The following is a 16,854-nucleotide window of genomic DNA, read 5'->3' on the forward strand; positions in this document are numbered from 1 at the left end:
GCATAGCTCTCTGCTTCAACGACAGGGGAGAAGAATAACTGATACTTCACACATCCAGCAGAGCTCTCTGCTTCAACAGCAGGGGAAAAAAAAACAAACAAAAAAAAAACTGATGCTTCACGCATATTCTGCATAGCTTCAACGACAGGGGTGAAGAAAAAAAGGATTCGCAATCACAAAGCGAGGAGTAGCTGGCTTGTTACGGCGGTTACTACCCCAAACCAAATGTGCCTTATACTTCACTTTCAATGCATATCCAGCACGGCTCTCTGCTTCAACAGCAGGGGAGAAAAAAAACTGATACTTCATGCATATCCAGCATAGCTTCCTGCTTCAACGGCAGGGGAGAAGAAAAAAACAACCAACAAGGGCTGTACAACATAGTCTAGGTAAAACAAATAAGCGCATGGGTGTAGCTTGCTTATTGCAGCGGTTACTACCCCTACTACCCCTAACTAATCAAGCTAGATATTTCACTTGGATGCAGCTCCATCACTGCTCTCTACATTAATGGTGGGGGTGGAAGGGGATGGAAGGGGAATAGAACAAAGAGCTAAGAGAAACAGATAAGTATGAGAGAAAAAATGTGTGAAGCTTGCTGGGCAGACTGGATGGGCCATTCGGTCTTCTTCTGCCGTCATTTCTATGTTTCTATGTTTCTATGTTTGACCCACCCAAACAAGTACTGGCAGTGCCAGTCCATGAGGTCCTATTAGATCTTCAAAAACGAATTTGGGAACATCCATCTTCTGTTCCTGCAGTGAACAAGCGTGTGGACACTACTTATATAGTCCAGCCAGCCCCAGGCTACCACAAACAGCAACTACCACACCAGTCAGTGGTAGTGGAGTCGGCACAGAAAAAATCCAAACGTGTGCGCCCATGCTAATCGACTCCACCTGGTAGGGACCACAAATTCCTAGACTCATGGGGAAAGAAGGTCTATCAGAGCTCTATGTTAAACACCAAGATTTCTGCCTACCAGCTGTACATTACTCAATACCAGAGGAACCTCTGGAAACAAATGGAAGAATTTGTTACCTCCCTACCCACACAGTTCCGGGAACCAGCACAAACTGTAATCAACAAAGGCCTGGAGGCGGGCAAACACGAAGTGAGAGCAGTCTACGACAATTTTGAGACTGCCTCCAGAACAGCAGCAGCTGGCATCACTGCTGGGAGATGGGCCTGGCTCAAAGCATCTGACCTCAGGACTGAGGTGCAAGAAAAACTGGTGGATCTGCCCTGTCTAGGTGACAATCTTAGAGGACAAGATTCAGGAAGCTGTACAACAACTTAAAGACCACACTGAGACCCTACGTCAATTGTCTCAGACCCCAAAAGAGCCTGCTACTCAGTCTTCTCGTCGTCCCCCACGAAGAGACACCCGACGTCCTTATTATAGGCCACGCAGATACTACCCCCACACTTCTATGGGTAGGTCTACCAGGCCACAACAACGATCCCAGGCCTGTCAAGCTAGGCCTGCTCGTCCTCAACCTCCTGCGCAGACAGGCCCTGCGACAGGCTTTTGAAACACAGACCAGAGGACAAATCCAACCTGTAAATCCCAAATCAAATCTAACAGTAGGCGGAAGAGTATCTCACTTTCATACAAATTGGCAAAACATAACATCAGACCAATGGGTACTCTCCATAGTCTCTCGAGGCTACAAACTAAATTTCATCTCAATTCCTCCAGAATTCCCACCAACTTCCTGCCCAAATCAAAATTCTCATCTTCATCAGTTACAAATAGAATTATCCACCCTTCTGAGAACCAGGGCCATACAACCAGTACCCCGGACACAGCAGGGCAGAGGATTCTACTCCCGATATTTTCTCATTCCAAAGAAAACCGGAGGCCTACGTCCCATCCTAGACCTCAGAAATCTCAACAAATTTCTGAAAAAAGAAAAGTTCAGGATGGTTTCTCTAGGCACCATGCTGCCACTTCTTCAAGCAGGAGATTGGCTTTGTTCTCTGGATCTTCAGGATGCTTACGCTCACATACCAATATTCCCTCCTTATCGCAAGTACCTGCGCTTCATGGTGGGACATCAACATTTCCAGTACAGAGTTCTACCTTTTGGACTGGCATCTGCTCCCAGAGTCTTAACCAAATGTCTGGCAGTAATAGTAGGACAATTGCACAAAGAAGGTGTCCATGTCTTCCCATATCTAGACGACTGGCTCATAAAAGGTCAGTCTCCACAAGGAGCTCTTACCTCTCTAACATGAACAATTACTCTAATTCACTCTATGGGATTTCTCATCAATTATCAAAAATCCCATCTCACTCCAACTCATCTGCTTCAATTCAAGGGGCAGAATTGAACACCAATCTAGCAAAGGCCATTCTACCTGTAGATCGAGCAGACACACTCCTCCTACTAGCAAAATCCATCTCCTTACAGAAACAAGTGACAGCTCATCAGTTTCTGACCTTACTGGGTCATATGGCCTCCACAGTTCATGTTACACCCATGGCAAGGCTCGCCATGAGGATTACCCAATGGACTTTACGATCACAATGGATCCAAGCCATTCAACCGCTACAGTATCCAATTCAATTGACCCAACAACTAAGATCATCTCTACGTTGGTGGACAAACTAGGACAACTTGTGCAAAGGCCTCCCTTTTCAACAACCAGTTCCACAGATAATTTTAACTACAGATGCATCCACCTTGGGTTGGGGAGCTCACATAGCAATCTCCAAACACAAGGGACTTGGACAAACCTCGAAGCAACATTTCAAATCAATTTTCTAGCGCTTCGAACTATATGTTATGCACTGCATGTGCTCAAGGACTGCCTTTCACACAAAACTGTTCTGATTCAAACAGACAACACAGTAGCCATGTGGTACATCAACAAACAGGGAGGTACGGGTTCGTATCTCCTTTGTCAAGAAGCCGCTCAGATTTGGGACTGGGCCCTGAACCACTCAATGTTCCTACGGGCCACTTATCTAGCGGGCATACACAATGTGGTGGCAGATCGACTCAGTCGTCAGTTCCAACCACATGAGTGGTCCCTGGATCCCTCAGTAGTGACCAGGATATTTCAACGTTGGGGACAAACAACAGTAGACCTCTTTGCGTCACATCTGAATCACAAAGTGGACAACTTCTGTTCTCTACACAAACAGAAGAATCAGCCAGCCAAGGACGCCTTTGCTCGCCCTTGGAACTCAGGCCTACTATACGCGTATCCTCCAATACCGCTCATAACCAAAACTCTAGTGAAACTACAACAGGACAAGGGGTCCATGATACTCATAGCCCCATATTGGCCTCGACAAGTTTGGTTCCCCACACTGCTAGACCTCTCAGTCAGAGATCCCATTCATCTGGGAGTAGCTCCCACTCTCATAACTCAGGATCAGGGCCGGTTGCGACATCCCAACCTTCAATCCCTATCCCTGACAGCATGGATGTTGAAAGCTTGATATTACAACCTCTCAATCTTTCACCTCATATATCTCAAGTTCTTATAGCTTCACGTAAACCTTCCACACGAAAGAACTATTCTTCTAAATGGAAAAGATTCACTGTTATGCTAACCTTGCAGATATTAGTGGAACCACCGGTTAGACTGCTTACCTTGAGGCGAGAAACGTAATACACAGTCTGAGTCAGGACCGGCAGCAGGCAGCGAAATCCAATACATAGTCCGAGTCAGGGCAGGCAGCAGGCAATCAGGAACCAGAAGCAGATAATCCAAAGGCAGGCAGCAGGCAGCGAAATCCAATACACAGTCCGAGTCAGGGCAGGCAGCAGGCAATCAGGAACCAGAAGCAGATAATCCAAAGGCAGGCAGCAGGCAGCGAAAACCAATACACAGTCCGAGTCAGGCAGACAGTCAGCAGGCAGGAACCAAAGGCAAATTCACCAGACGAGAGCTCAGAGAACAATCGTGGCCGAAGCAGCGATTCAGGGAAGCTGCTCTCTTTAAATAGTCCAATTTCCCGCGCAGAGGTGCCTCTGCCGGCGTCTGACGTCAGGGGGGCGTGGCCAGGGCTCGAATCGCGCGAGAATTGGCTCCCCTTGTCGCACGGAGATGCTGGCTTGTTTGCCGGGGAGAAACGCCCCGATCCCTCCCAGACCGCGCTGCCGATGCCGCTGAGTCAGCCCTGCTGTTCCCCGGGCGGCCCTTCCCGCGCGCTGTCTCGCCGAGACCCGCGCGGCCAAGGTAACAGTACCTCCCCCGCAAAGTCCCCTCCCCCCTCCACGAGGCCCAGGCTTGGAGGGACAACGAAGATGAAAGGCCCGAAGCAAACGGGGAGCCTGTATATTAGAAGACTGCTCCCAGGTATTGTCCTCTGGGCCAAAGTTTTTCCAAGAAATAAGGTATTGAAGCTGCCCTCTCACGCGTCTGGAATCTAGAATCTCCTGCACTTCGTACTGACCATCATCTGGAAGAATAGGCACGGCGGCCCTCCGTCTCTGCTGAGGCCAAGACAGGATAGCAGGCTTCAGCAATGAGACATGGAATGCGTTGTGAATACGCAGAGAGGGCGGTAGGCAAAGCCCATAGGTGACTGGGTTGATCCGTTGCTGAATAGGAAACGGCCCAATGAAACGTGGCGCAAACTTAGCAGATGGGAGACGTAAGCGAAGGTGACGCGTGCTCAACCAAACGAGATCCCCACAATGGAGATTAGGAGCAGGAGTCCGCTTCTTATCTGCCTGCCGCTTCATGGCCGCAGCGTGTTTGGCCAACAAGTCATGCGTGGTGGACCACATACGAGACATAGAGGTGACCGTGGCGTTGACCGCAGGGCAATTGGAGACGGTGCGAACAGGCAGAGGAAAGTTCGGATGCCTGCCATATACCAAGAAGAACGGGGAGCCGCCGGTAGCCTGGTGAACATGATTATTATGGGAGATCTCAGCCCAGACCAGCAGAGAAGCCCAATCATCCTGGCCTTGGTTTACATACGCTCGCAGAAACGCCTTCACCGATTGATTTGTTCGCTCAGTAAGACCGTTGGACTGAGGGTGATAGGCAGACGAAAAATCCAGCTTCACCCATAGTAGTTTACAAAGATTAGTCCAAAACTGCGCTGTAAACTGTACACCCCGGTCGGAAACAATACTAAGAGGAAGTCCATGGAGGCGAAATACGTGGTGCAAAAAAAGCTGTGCCAGTTCCGGGGCCGAGGGCAATCCAGGAAGAGGAATGAAATGTGCCATCCGGGAAAAACGATCCACCACCACCCAGATGACAGTATTACCACCGGAGGGCGGAAGATCAGTCATAAAGTCGGTGGCAATATGTGTCCATGGGGACTTGGGAAGAGGAAGCGGGTGCAGCAAGCCAAGAGGTCTCCGGCGTGGCGTCTTCTGAGCCGCGCAGTCAGAGCAGGAATCCACAAAATCCTTGACGTCCCTCTCCCACTTAGGCCACCAATAATGGTGAGAGAGAAGTTCCTTGGTGCGAGCGACCCCCGGATGGCCCGCCAGTTGATCAGAATGAGACCACCGAAGAACCTTTAGGCGCAACCGTTTGGGAACGACGGTTTTCCCTATCGGTACAGTGAAGGTGGCAGCCAATTGAAGTTGAGCGGGATCAATGAGGAAGTGGGGAGGATCCGGAGCATCAATAATGTCAAAGCTACATGAGAGGGCGTCGGCTTGGACATTCTTTTGTGCCGGACGGAAGCGGACGAGAAAATGAAACCTGCTGAAGAAAAGCGCCCACCGGGCTTGTCTTGGATTCAGACGCTGGGCAGTCGCCAAATATTCAAGATTTTTATGATCCGTATAGACCGTGACGACATGGCGAGCCCCCTCCAAAAGGTGTCGCCACTCCTCAAAGGCCAATTTTATGGCCAAGAGTTCTCGGTCACCAATGGTATAATTCCGTTCCGCCGATGTAAATTTCTTAGAAAAGAACGCACATGTTACCCACTGATCCTCCGCCGATTTCTGGAGAAGAACCGCCCCTACGCCCACTGCCGAGGCGTCAACTTCGAGAGTAAAGGGTTTTGCAAGATCAGGGCGGCGGAGACATAAATCATTGGTGAATTCTGTCTTCAACCGGTGAAAGGCTAATACCGCCTCCTCTTCCGGCCAATTCTGTATAGAAGCTCCCTTCTTAGTGAGAGCTGTGAGTGGTGCCACCAAGGAAGAGAAATGAGGAATAAACTGTCTATAGTAGTTAGAGAATCCCAAAAATCTTTGTAAGGCTCTTAACCCCACCGGCTGAGGCCAGTTAAGGATGGCATTAAGTTTGTCAGGGTCCATGGATAATCCGTGGTTGGAAACAATATAGCCGAGGAAAGGTAAGCGTTGCTTGTGAAAAACACACTTCTCCAGTTTGGCGAACAATTTATGCTCCCGGAGGCGTTGCAAAACTTGTCGAACATGAAGCACATGCTAGGACAAGGAGGGAGAAAAAATCAATATGTCGTCCAAATAGACAATGACGTGGGAATAGAGGATATCACGAAAGATGTCATTTATCATGTCCTGAAACACCGCTGGAGCATTGCAAAGCCCGAAGGGCATTACCCGATATTCATAATGACCGTCGTGGGTATTGAACGCGGTCTTCCACTCATCCCCCTCCCGGATTCTAATCAAATTGTAGGCCCCCCGCAAGTCCAACTTGGTAAAGATCTGTGCCCCCTTAATCCGGTCAAATAACTCCGAAATGAGAGGAATAGGATATTTGTTCTTCCTGGTGATAGAATTCAGACCCCGATAGTCAATACAAGGTCTTAGGGACCCATCCTTCTTTTTAACAAAAAAAAATCCGGCTCCTGCCGGGGAAGTAGAGGGTCGGATAAATCCACGATCTAAATTCTCAGAGATATATTGACGTAATGCGGTTGACTTGGGTTCCGATAGTGTGTAAATTCGTCCCTTGGGTGGAGTCTGCCCAGGAAGAATGTCAATGGCACAGTCATACTTTCGGTGGGGTGGCAGTGACTTTGCGTATTGTTTATTGAAAACGTCCTGAAAATCTTTATAAGGTAGCGGAATTCCACTAGAGAGTTGCGTGGTATGCAAGGAGATAGCCGGAAGATTCTTAAGGCAGTGTTGGAAACAGAAGGGGCTCCATGCTGCGAGCTGAAGAGAAGCCCAATCTAAGTGCAGCTGATGAATCCGTAACCACGGTAGTCCCAGTATTATCTGATTCACTGATGTTGGAAGTACAAATAGCTGAATGTTTTCTTGATGAAGAAGACCGGTGCGGAGCAACACGGGCTTGGTTATGTAGGCAATATGCATTCCCACCAATTGCCCGGAAACTGAGGTTATCGACAGAGGAGTAGGTAATGATTCCACCGGAATCCGATACTTCTGCACTAAGTGTTCCTGAATGAAGTTTCCCGCTGCTCCTGAGTCTATGAAGGCTTGGAAGTGCAGTGGTTCGCCATTCAGGCAAATGGTCGTAGGTAGTAATAATTGAGGAGAGGGAATGGTGGAACCCAGGGAGGCCTCTCCCACCCGACCTAGGTCCGGGAGTTTCCCGACTTGTTAGGGCATTTATTGAGGAAATGCCCAGCTCCGGCGCAATACAAACAGAGATTCCTTGCCCGTCTGCGATTCCGCTCCTCGGGAGTCAGGCGAAATCTATCAATTTGCATGGGTTCCTCCGAGTCCCCCGATGCCTGAGCCGTTTGAGGTACGACCAGTGGTTGCTGAAACGTAGGTGCCAAACGGAAATTTCTACGAGTGGCAGCTCGCTCTCGGTTTCTTTCTTGAACACATAAGTCCAAACGGATGGCTAACCGGATCAACCCCTCTAAGGTCTCCGGAGGATCCCGACCAGCCAATTGATCCTTAATATTCTCTGCCAGACCTTGTCGGAAGATGGCCGTGAGACTCTCCTCTCCCCAGGCCAGTTCGGCTGCTAAAGTGCGAAATTGAATGGCATATTCACCCACAGTTCTTGAGCCTTGTCGTATCTGAAGCAATTCATTTGCTGCGGAAGATGAACGTCCTGGTTCATCGAAAATCAGACTGAATTCTTTGAGGAACCGGTCCAGTGAATTGAGGATGGGATCATCTCGTTCCCACAAGGGAGATGCCCACGCAAGTGCCGGACCCTCTAGTAAGGACAGGAGGAAGGTAGTCTTCGTCTTATCATTGGGAAAAGAAGCAGGTTGTAAAGAGAAATGCATCCGGCACTGGTTGATGAAACCCCGACATAAGGCTGCATTCCCATTAAATCGAGGCGGAGGTGGCACCCGGATGGGGGCAGGAGTGACCACCGAGGTGGGAGCGGGTCCTGAGGGCAAGTGGGCTAAGGCATCCATACGTGCCACCAATCGATCCAGGACCCCTGTGACTTGGTCCAGGACTCCCTGCTGTTGTTGGATCTTATTAGCCATCCCGGGAATGGCCTGTAGAGCGGTCAAATCAACTGGTTCCATGGCTTCAGCCAACTGTTATGCTAACCTTGCAGATATTAGTGGAACCACCGGTTAGACCGCTTACCTTGAGGCGAGAAACGTAATACACAGTCTGAGTCAGGACTGGCAGCAGGCAGCGAAATCCAATACACAGTCCGAGTCAGGGCAGGCAGCAGGCAATCAGGAACCAGGAGCAGATAATCCAAAGGCAGGCAGCGAAATCCAATACACAGTCCGAGTCAGGGCAGGCAGCAGGCAATCAGGAACCAGAAGCAGATAATCCAAAGGCAGGCAGCGAAAACCAATACACAGTCCGAGTCAGGCAGACAGTCAGCAGGCAGGAACCAAAGGCAAATTCACCAGACGAGAGCTCAGAGAACAATCGTGGCCGAAGCAGCGATTCAGGGAAGCTGCTCCCTTTAAATAGTCCAATTTCCTGCGCAGAGGTGCCTCTGCCGGCGTCTGACATCAGGGGGGCGTGGCCAGGGCTCGAATCGCGCGAGAATTGGCTCCCCTTGTCGCACGGAGATGCTGGCTTGTTTGCCGGGGAGAAACGCCCCGATCCCTCCCAGACCGCGCTGCCGATGCCGCTGAGTCAGCCCTGCTTTTCCCCGGACGGCCCTTCCCGCGCGCTGTCTCACCGAGACCCGCGCGGCCAAGGTAACATTCACTTTGTGGTGCTCGGAAAAGAACATAAATCCTTTCACCTGCCCCACCACTTCTCTACTAGAATACTTATACCATCTTTCGGAATCTGGTCTCCAGACTTCATCTATAAGAGTACATTTAAGTGCAATCTCCGCTTATCATAACAAGATGAGAGATGCACCTATTTCCAAACAACCTCTCGTAAGTAGATTTATGAGAGGTTTAACTCACCTTAAACCACCAATTCGACCACCTGTCCCAGAGTGGGATCTGAATGTGGTATTAACAAGACTCATGTGCTCTCCCTTCGAACCCATAGATTCTTGTGATCTTAAATTTCTCACTTGGAAAACTATCTTCCTCATAGCCATTACATCAGCTAGAAGGGTTAGTGAGTTACAAGCACTTGTAACATATCCACCCTATACTAAGTTCCTACATGACAAAGTGGTTCTCCGTACACATCCAAAATTCCTTCCCAAAGTAGTTACGGAATTCCACTTGAATCAATCCATAAATTTACCCACATTCTTTCCAAGGCCTCATCCCCATTCAGGAGAAACAGTCTTGCATACCTTGGACTGCAAGCGTGCACTTGCCTTTTATATAGACCGTACTGCAGTTCAGAGACAATCCACACAACTCTTTGTATCCTACAATCCAAACAAACCGGGTAAAGCAGTGGGTAAACATACTCTGTCCAATTGGCTAGCAGATTGCATACAGTTTTGCTACGAAAAAGCAGGCCTTCCTCTCCAAGGGTGAGTAAAGGCACATTCAGTAAGAGCAATGTCAACTTCAGTAGCACACTATCGTTCAGTGCCAATCCTTGACATATGTAAAGCCGCAACATGGAGTTCTCTTCACACCTTTGCAGCTCATTACTGCTTGGACAAAGAAGGAAGACAAGATTCAGCCTATGGACAATTTGTCTTAAAGAACTTGTTTCCAGTTTAATCCCAACTCCTTCTACGACCAACTTGCTATGATCTTCGGCTGATTCATTCTCAACAACAATACTTTACTGTTGCTTCACCACAAATGACTCGGCCTCTAGCTTGCTATTCACCCATATGTGAGGACTAGCATCTTGCTTGTCCTGGGATAAAGCAAAATTGCTTACCTTGTAATAGGTGTTATCCCAGGACAGCAGGATGTAGTCCTCACAGAACCCACCCGCCAGAGTTGGGTCTCATACCTTTATTATTTTATTTTTGCTAACGCTTTTGCTACATACGAGACTGAAGAGAGACACCTATGGCAGAGAATATCATGGCATGCTGGGCATGCTCAGTGGCCTCTCAGGGCCAGTCAAAAGTTTCTAGAAACTTTGACAGAGAGGTTTCCCGCGCTGGGCTCCTTTCGGTGACGTCACCCATATGTGAGGACTACATCCTGCTGTCCTGGGATAACACCTATTACAAGGTAAGCAATTTTGCTTTTTCCTTAGTGTAGACAGATGGACTCAGCATCCTACTCTTGGCTGCCGTCACGCAGGGCCCTCAAATGTTCAAGGGTAAGCCATGTTTTTCATTTATCTAGGGCATCCACCCTGCCGGGTGTCGACGCTTTCCGGTTGAGTACACTGACGGTCTCCAGCTATAATCAATCAACCAGCTCAAGTTAATCAAGTTAATCAAGTTTAACGTTTTAACCAAGTTATGAAGTTATCCAAGTTAACCAAATTATTAAGTTAATCAATCAGTCAGTCACACATATATCCACAAGGCTTTTCGAGGAGAATACTGAAGAGCTGCACTTCCTGCAGGGGTATATGTACTAGGGGCTGACGTCAGATTGAAATCTGATCCGTCTCCAACTGCTAGCAGGAGTACACTATACCCATTGGTCCTGAGTCCATCTGTCTACACTAAGGAAAACAAAATTATCAGGTAAGTAATTTCTCCATTATTTGGCCCTCTGATCATTCATGCAAGGTTGAGATGTTCTTGCTTTTTACTTTCATGGCATTGACTACTTAAAAAAAAAAAAAAAAAAAAGTTTTAAAAGGTTCAGGGCAGGATATTTGCCGTTCTCCATGATTCTCAAGTTGTCAGATATTGGGATGGCACATATTTTCACATTATACTTTCACATCAGAAAAGGAATGTGAGGAAATGAACAATGCAGAAAGGAAGAGGAGATTGTGAAGAGAGAGGGATTGAGGGGTGAAGAAGGTTGCTGGTGGTACTAAAGGTGAGAGAGTTGCAGGGCAAAGGGAGAGTAAATTAAGATGTTGAAGGAGAGCAAGAATATTGGGAGGAAGGGAAAGAGGGAAAAACGTTGTAAAAGAATGAAAGGATTGCGGAGGAAAAACAGGAAGGGAGAGAAGGAGAAACAGGGACATGACAGGAAACAAAATGGAGACAATTTCAAGAGAAAATTTATGAAAAGATGACAAAATAGGCAATGAGGGGACAGAAGAGATGTTTAAAAAAAAATGTTACAGAGGAAGGTAAAGAAATTTCATTTCCTGGCCTTTTAAATTTGGTGCACAATTTTGACTTACACAAGAAGACTTGTGTGCATTAGTAACAGTGACTACTATATGCAAATTTTGCTGTGAGATATTCCCTGCACATTGGAAAACATACATGCTAGTTCCACTTATAAGTGATCAGCAGAGTTTGTGCAGGGTTACATATAGTTAGAATAAAGCTAGTCAGTGTTCCAAAGATTAAAACCTCAAAATACTACACAGATTATATTGGTTCTGACTTCTTGTTATAAATGTAAACATAGAAAGTAAAATCTCATCCGTGTATGGTAAATAAGTATATTTTTAATTACTTTTATGTATTTCACAACAGTTGAAGAAAACCACAGAGGAATTAAATGAGGCTTTAGCAGCAAAAGAAGAAATTGCCCAGAGATGCCATGAGTTAGATATGCAGGTAAGTGGTTAATTGTGGGCTTGAGATGTAAACAGGACAAGAAACTGTTTGATGCTTTTGCCAGGTGTGTTATATCTAGACCTGTACTAAGAGTAAAATTAATTTAATTCAGCTTTTCATGCTCAGGACTGCTTCATTCTGTCCCCATGATGGGCAGTTCTTATTTTAGTGCAGTTACTTTGCTGTGCTTTTGAAAATAAATACTCCATATTCAGTAGGAAATGACAAGTTATTCAAAGTTAGCTTGGTAACTGTCACCAGAGTTGTCTAACACTTTTTCTGGCAGGATATTCTTTCAGCAAGACCAAAATTCAGAGTTGCAGTGTTTTAAGATTTTGTAAAATAGAGCCAAGGGATTGTTGAAAAGTGTCATCTTGTTAGGATAAAAGTTACATTGAAGGATTGACTTGAAACCATTTCTCCCAGGACAGGCAGTATGGTAGTCCTCACATATGGGTGACATCATCAGATGGAGCCCTGTCACGGAATACTTTTGTTAGAGTTTCTAGAACTTTGACTGGCACACTGAGCATGCCCAGCATGCCACTAACCCTGTGGCCACACGGGATCCCCCTTCAGTCTCTTTTTTTTCCGTGTAGCAAGTTGCCTCACGGTTAGGAGCTCTATGAGAAATTTTCTCACAACTTTCCTCACGGAAATATTCAAAGTCTACATTTTTAAATTCACCCTCACCTGGGTCCCCCATCGCGCTCCGTTCCCTCTGATGCTCAGTAAATGTTTTCCTGTGGTTTGCGGTCGGTTCCCGGCAGCATATCACCGACCGCGCGCGCCATTTTTTTCGGCCGGGTTTAGAAAATGCCCCGAGTGTCCGAGGACCATGTCTATAACGGACTCGCACAATGTGTATTTTGTGCTTAGGTCCCTCGCACGACATCCGTCGATCCCCCAGTTGCGCACAAAAGACCCCCAAAGGCTGGCGTGCTTGACTGGACAAGATGGAGCATTTGTTTGTGTCTAAATGTTCTGATCCATCGACTCCAGTTCAAGTGGCATCGACCAGAGAGGGTCCATCCACTTCGGAGATGCCTCTCCAGGAACATCAAGGAGCAGGTGACCGTCCGTCACCGATCCATTCGAAGGCATCGGCATCATCATCCTCTGTGCTGGAGAAGGACCGGACCGAGCACTGGGGGAAACACCGGCACCGACGTGTGTTCCCGCTCGGTGCCGGCACTGATACTGCAGCAGCATTGACTTCCACCGAGCTGCCTGCGAAGAGGGCCCGGGGAGAGGAGCCCCCATCCTCCTAAGGACCCGTGATGCAGCGGCGTTCCCCACTGATATCAGTGCCAGGTACTGAGCCTCCAGTAACGCCTAGCCTGCCTCCTACCCAGGCGCAGTGTTTCTACACCAGCCTTCGGGGAAGAGTTGGACAGATTAGTCTAACAGGCACTTCTGAATGCCCTTCAGGGATTCCAGTCGCCACAAGCGCCGGCCCCCATACCGGCACTGGATCTGGCACCCTCAACGTTTGCACCGCTCCTCGAGCGCTTGGACACCCTCATCGGTGCCCTGCCGACTCAGCCCGTGCCATCGGACACGCTGGCACAGAGTCGATCATTGAGGCCTCCACAGATCCCGATTCCCATATCGGGTTCCTCGGAGGAGGAGGAGGTGACTTCAGCCCGATCCCGGCATAGGATCCACCGAAGCCAGAACCCGTTCCAGGGCCATCGGGACTGTCTGTGCCTAAGCGCACCTCATCCGCCTCAGTACCAGCACCGCCTCCCTTGATATGCCGGTGCAGCCTCCATCGATGTCTATTCGCCCTCTCGGCTTTGGTAGCCTTCCTCCCTCAGGAAGTCCACCGGGAGAAGGAGAAAGTCCCTATGACCCATGGGGAGGATGCATCCTCGGACCATTCCTCACAATCTTCCGAGGAGTTGCTCTCAGAGCCTTCACCCCCGGAAGAAAGGAGTCTATCTCCTGAAGACTTCTCCTTCACCAGCTTTGTCAAAGAGATGTCTGACACTATCCCATTTCCATTGGTGATGGAGGAAGACGCTCGCCACAAAATGTTAGAGGTCTTACAGTTTGTAGATGCTCTGAAAGAGGTAATGGCAATACCAGTGCATGAAGTTCTTCTTGATCTCTTGCACCACCTGTGGGACCATCCGGGTACTGCACCTCCAGTCAATAGAAAGACGGATGCTACATACCTGGTCCAGCAAGCCCCAGGATTTCAAAAAAGCCAATTGCCCCACCATTTTGTAGTGGTGGAATCAGCCCAAAAGAAGACTGAGATCCCGTCCACATTCCTCTGCTCCTCCTGGAAAGGAACAGAAGGCTTTTGGATGCATTGGGGTGTAGTGTCTCTCAAGGGTCCATGTTAATAGCGCGAATAGCTGCGTACCAATTATACATGACCCAATATAACAGGAATCTCTGGAAACAAGTCCAGGAATTCGCCGACACCCCCCTACCTCAACAACATCAAGAGACCTTAACATCCGTCCTACAAAAAGGGTTAGAAGCAGGTAAATACGAGGTTAGAGTTGCTTATGACTCTTTTGAAACAGCATCCAGAGTCTCGGCAGCAGGCAGCAGTGCTAGATGCTGGGCCTGGCTCAAGGCCTCAGACCTACACCTCGAGGTCCAGGACAAATTTGCTGATCTCCCATGTACAGGAGAAAACCTGTTTGGGGACAAGATCCAAGACGCCCAGTTAAACTGACCATCATGAGACCCTGCATCAGCTGTCAACTGTCACCTCAGATACACCCTCCGTAGCCCGCAGGGGCACACGTAGGGACACCAGGAGGCAATTCTACAGACCACACAGGTATTATCCTCCCGTGTCCCATGCTTTGCCAGCTCGGGCCCCTCAGAGAGGACATGCACGCCAAGCAAGGACTCCTAGATTGCAACCAGCTCCACAAGCTGGTCCTGCGACTGCATTTTGACTCTCTTCCAGAGAACAGCTCCCCCCCCCCCCCCCCCCCCGATCCCACATCCCAGTTCACCAGTGGGAGGCCACCTTTGCCACTTTGCAAGTAATTGGCACCCAATTACCACTGACCAATGGGTACTGTCCATCATAACCCACAGTTACCATCTAAATTTTTCAGCTGTATCCCCGGACTCCCCACCCAGTCCAGCGTGGAGCCGGGACGATCACACAATACTTCTCGAGTCAGAACTCGCAACCCTTCTGTATGCCAGGGCCGTAGCACTAGTTACTTTGACTCAGCAGGGAAAAAGGGTTCTATTCCCGCTATTTTCTAATCCCAAAAAAGACAGGCGGCCTTCGGCCTGTCCTGGATCTCTGTGCCTTAAACAAATTTCTTCACAAGAAACAGTTCAGAATGGTGTCCCTAGGCACCATGCTCCCCCTCCTACAACAGGGGGATTGACTCTGCTCTCTGGACCTTCAAGACGCTTACGCCCATATTGCCATCTTCCCTCCTCATCACAAATACCTGCGATTTGTAGTGGGTCACGGGCACTGTCAATACAGGGTACTGCCATTTGGCCTGGCCTTGGCGCCCCGAGTGTTCACGAAGGGCCTGGCAGTCGTGGTTGCACACTTACGCTGCAGGGGTGTCCACATCTTTCCATATCGCGACGACTGGCTCATAAAAAGCCAGTCCAGACAAGGAGCCCTAGACTCCCTCGGTCTCACTATACGTCTTCTGCACTCATTGGGATTTCTGATCAACTACCCGAAATCCCATTTGACATGGTCTCACCATCTCTCCTTTATAGGAGCAGACCTTGATACCAAAGGGTTCTTACCCAACGACAGCGCAACCACACTGTCCAGCCTTTCCAGCTCTCTCCGCCGTCGTCAAACAGCCTCGCTTGCCAATTGCTAACGTTACTCTGCCACATGGCATCAGTGGTCCATGTCATCCCAATGGCACACCTAGCCATGAGACTGACGCAATGGACTCTAAAATCTCAGTGGCCCCAAGCCACTCAGCCACTTTCGCCTTTGTCCACATAACCAGCCGGCTTCATCTGTCCCTTACTTGGTGGACGCACAAAGCCAATTTATAAACAGGTCTTCCCTTCAAGCAATCGGCTCCTCAGGTGACCTTAACCACGGACGCCTCCCACCTAGGTTGGGGAGCCCATGTCGAATGCCTTCAAACCCAAGGGACTTGGACAAAAGCCGAAGCGACCTTTCAGATCAACTTTCTAGAGCTTCGAGCAATGCGGTATGCCTTTTATGCATTCAGGGACTGCCTATCCAACAAAGTCATCTTGATTCAGTCAACCAAGTAGCAATATGGTACCTGAACAAACAGGGGGGGGCACAGGCTCTTATCTGCTCTGCCAAGAAGCGGCACAGATTTGGGCATGGGCCCTGTTGCACTCAATGCTACTGCGAGCTACTTACCTGGCAGGCACACAGAATGCAGTGGCGGACCGCCTCAGCCGGAGTTTCCAGCCCGACAAGGTCTCTGGATCCCTCTGTTGCTAACAGAATCTTCCACCGGTGGGGTCAACCGGACATCGACCTCTTTGCGTTCAACGAGAACCGCAAAGTGAAACGATTCTGCTCCCTACACAGGGTCCAAAGAGGATCAACCATAGATGCTTTTGCCCGCTCCTGGAACACAGGCCTGCTATATGCATACCCTCCGATTCCGCTAATAAGCAAGACACTCGTGAAGCTACAACAGGGCAGAGGCTCAATGATACTCATAGCCCCGTATTGGCCATGCCAAAACTGGTTTCCCATACTTCTCGACTTCTCTGTCCAGGAACCCATTTGCCTGGGCATGGCGCCCAACCTCATAACACAGAATCATGGCAAGTTGTGCCACCTGAGCCTCCAATGGCCTGGATGTTGAAAGGTTGATACTACAGCCCCTCAACCTTTCTAATAGTGTTTCTCAAGTCCTCGTAGCTTCACGAAAGCCTTCCACACGGAAGTCTTACCGCTCTAAATGGAAGAGATTCACCATGTTCAGG

General features: G+C 48.9%; 1 protein-coding gene across 5 annotated transcripts in view; it reads left to right on the plus strand.

Annotated features, from left to right (window-relative positions):
* The window catches only part of HOOK3 (hook microtubule tethering protein 3), a 1,188,278-nt gene that overhangs the window by 318,415 nt on the left and 853,009 nt on the right, over positions 1 to 16,854 (plus strand). For all 5 annotated transcript variants that reach the window (XM_029601894.1, XM_029601878.1, XM_029601884.1 and 2 more), the window contains exon 8: positions 11,830 to 11,913. In XM_029601894.1, coding sequence (XP_029457754.1) covers positions 11,830 to 11,913 — 84 coding nt within the window. The remainder of the gene's footprint in view (positions 1 to 11,829; positions 11,914 to 16,854) is intronic.

This window comes from Rhinatrema bivittatum, chromosome 1 (assembly GCF_901001135.1).
Source record: "Rhinatrema bivittatum chromosome 1, aRhiBiv1.1, whole genome shotgun sequence".
In the NCBI taxonomy this organism is placed as follows: domain Eukaryota; kingdom Metazoa; phylum Chordata; class Amphibia; order Gymnophiona; family Rhinatrematidae; genus Rhinatrema; species Rhinatrema bivittatum.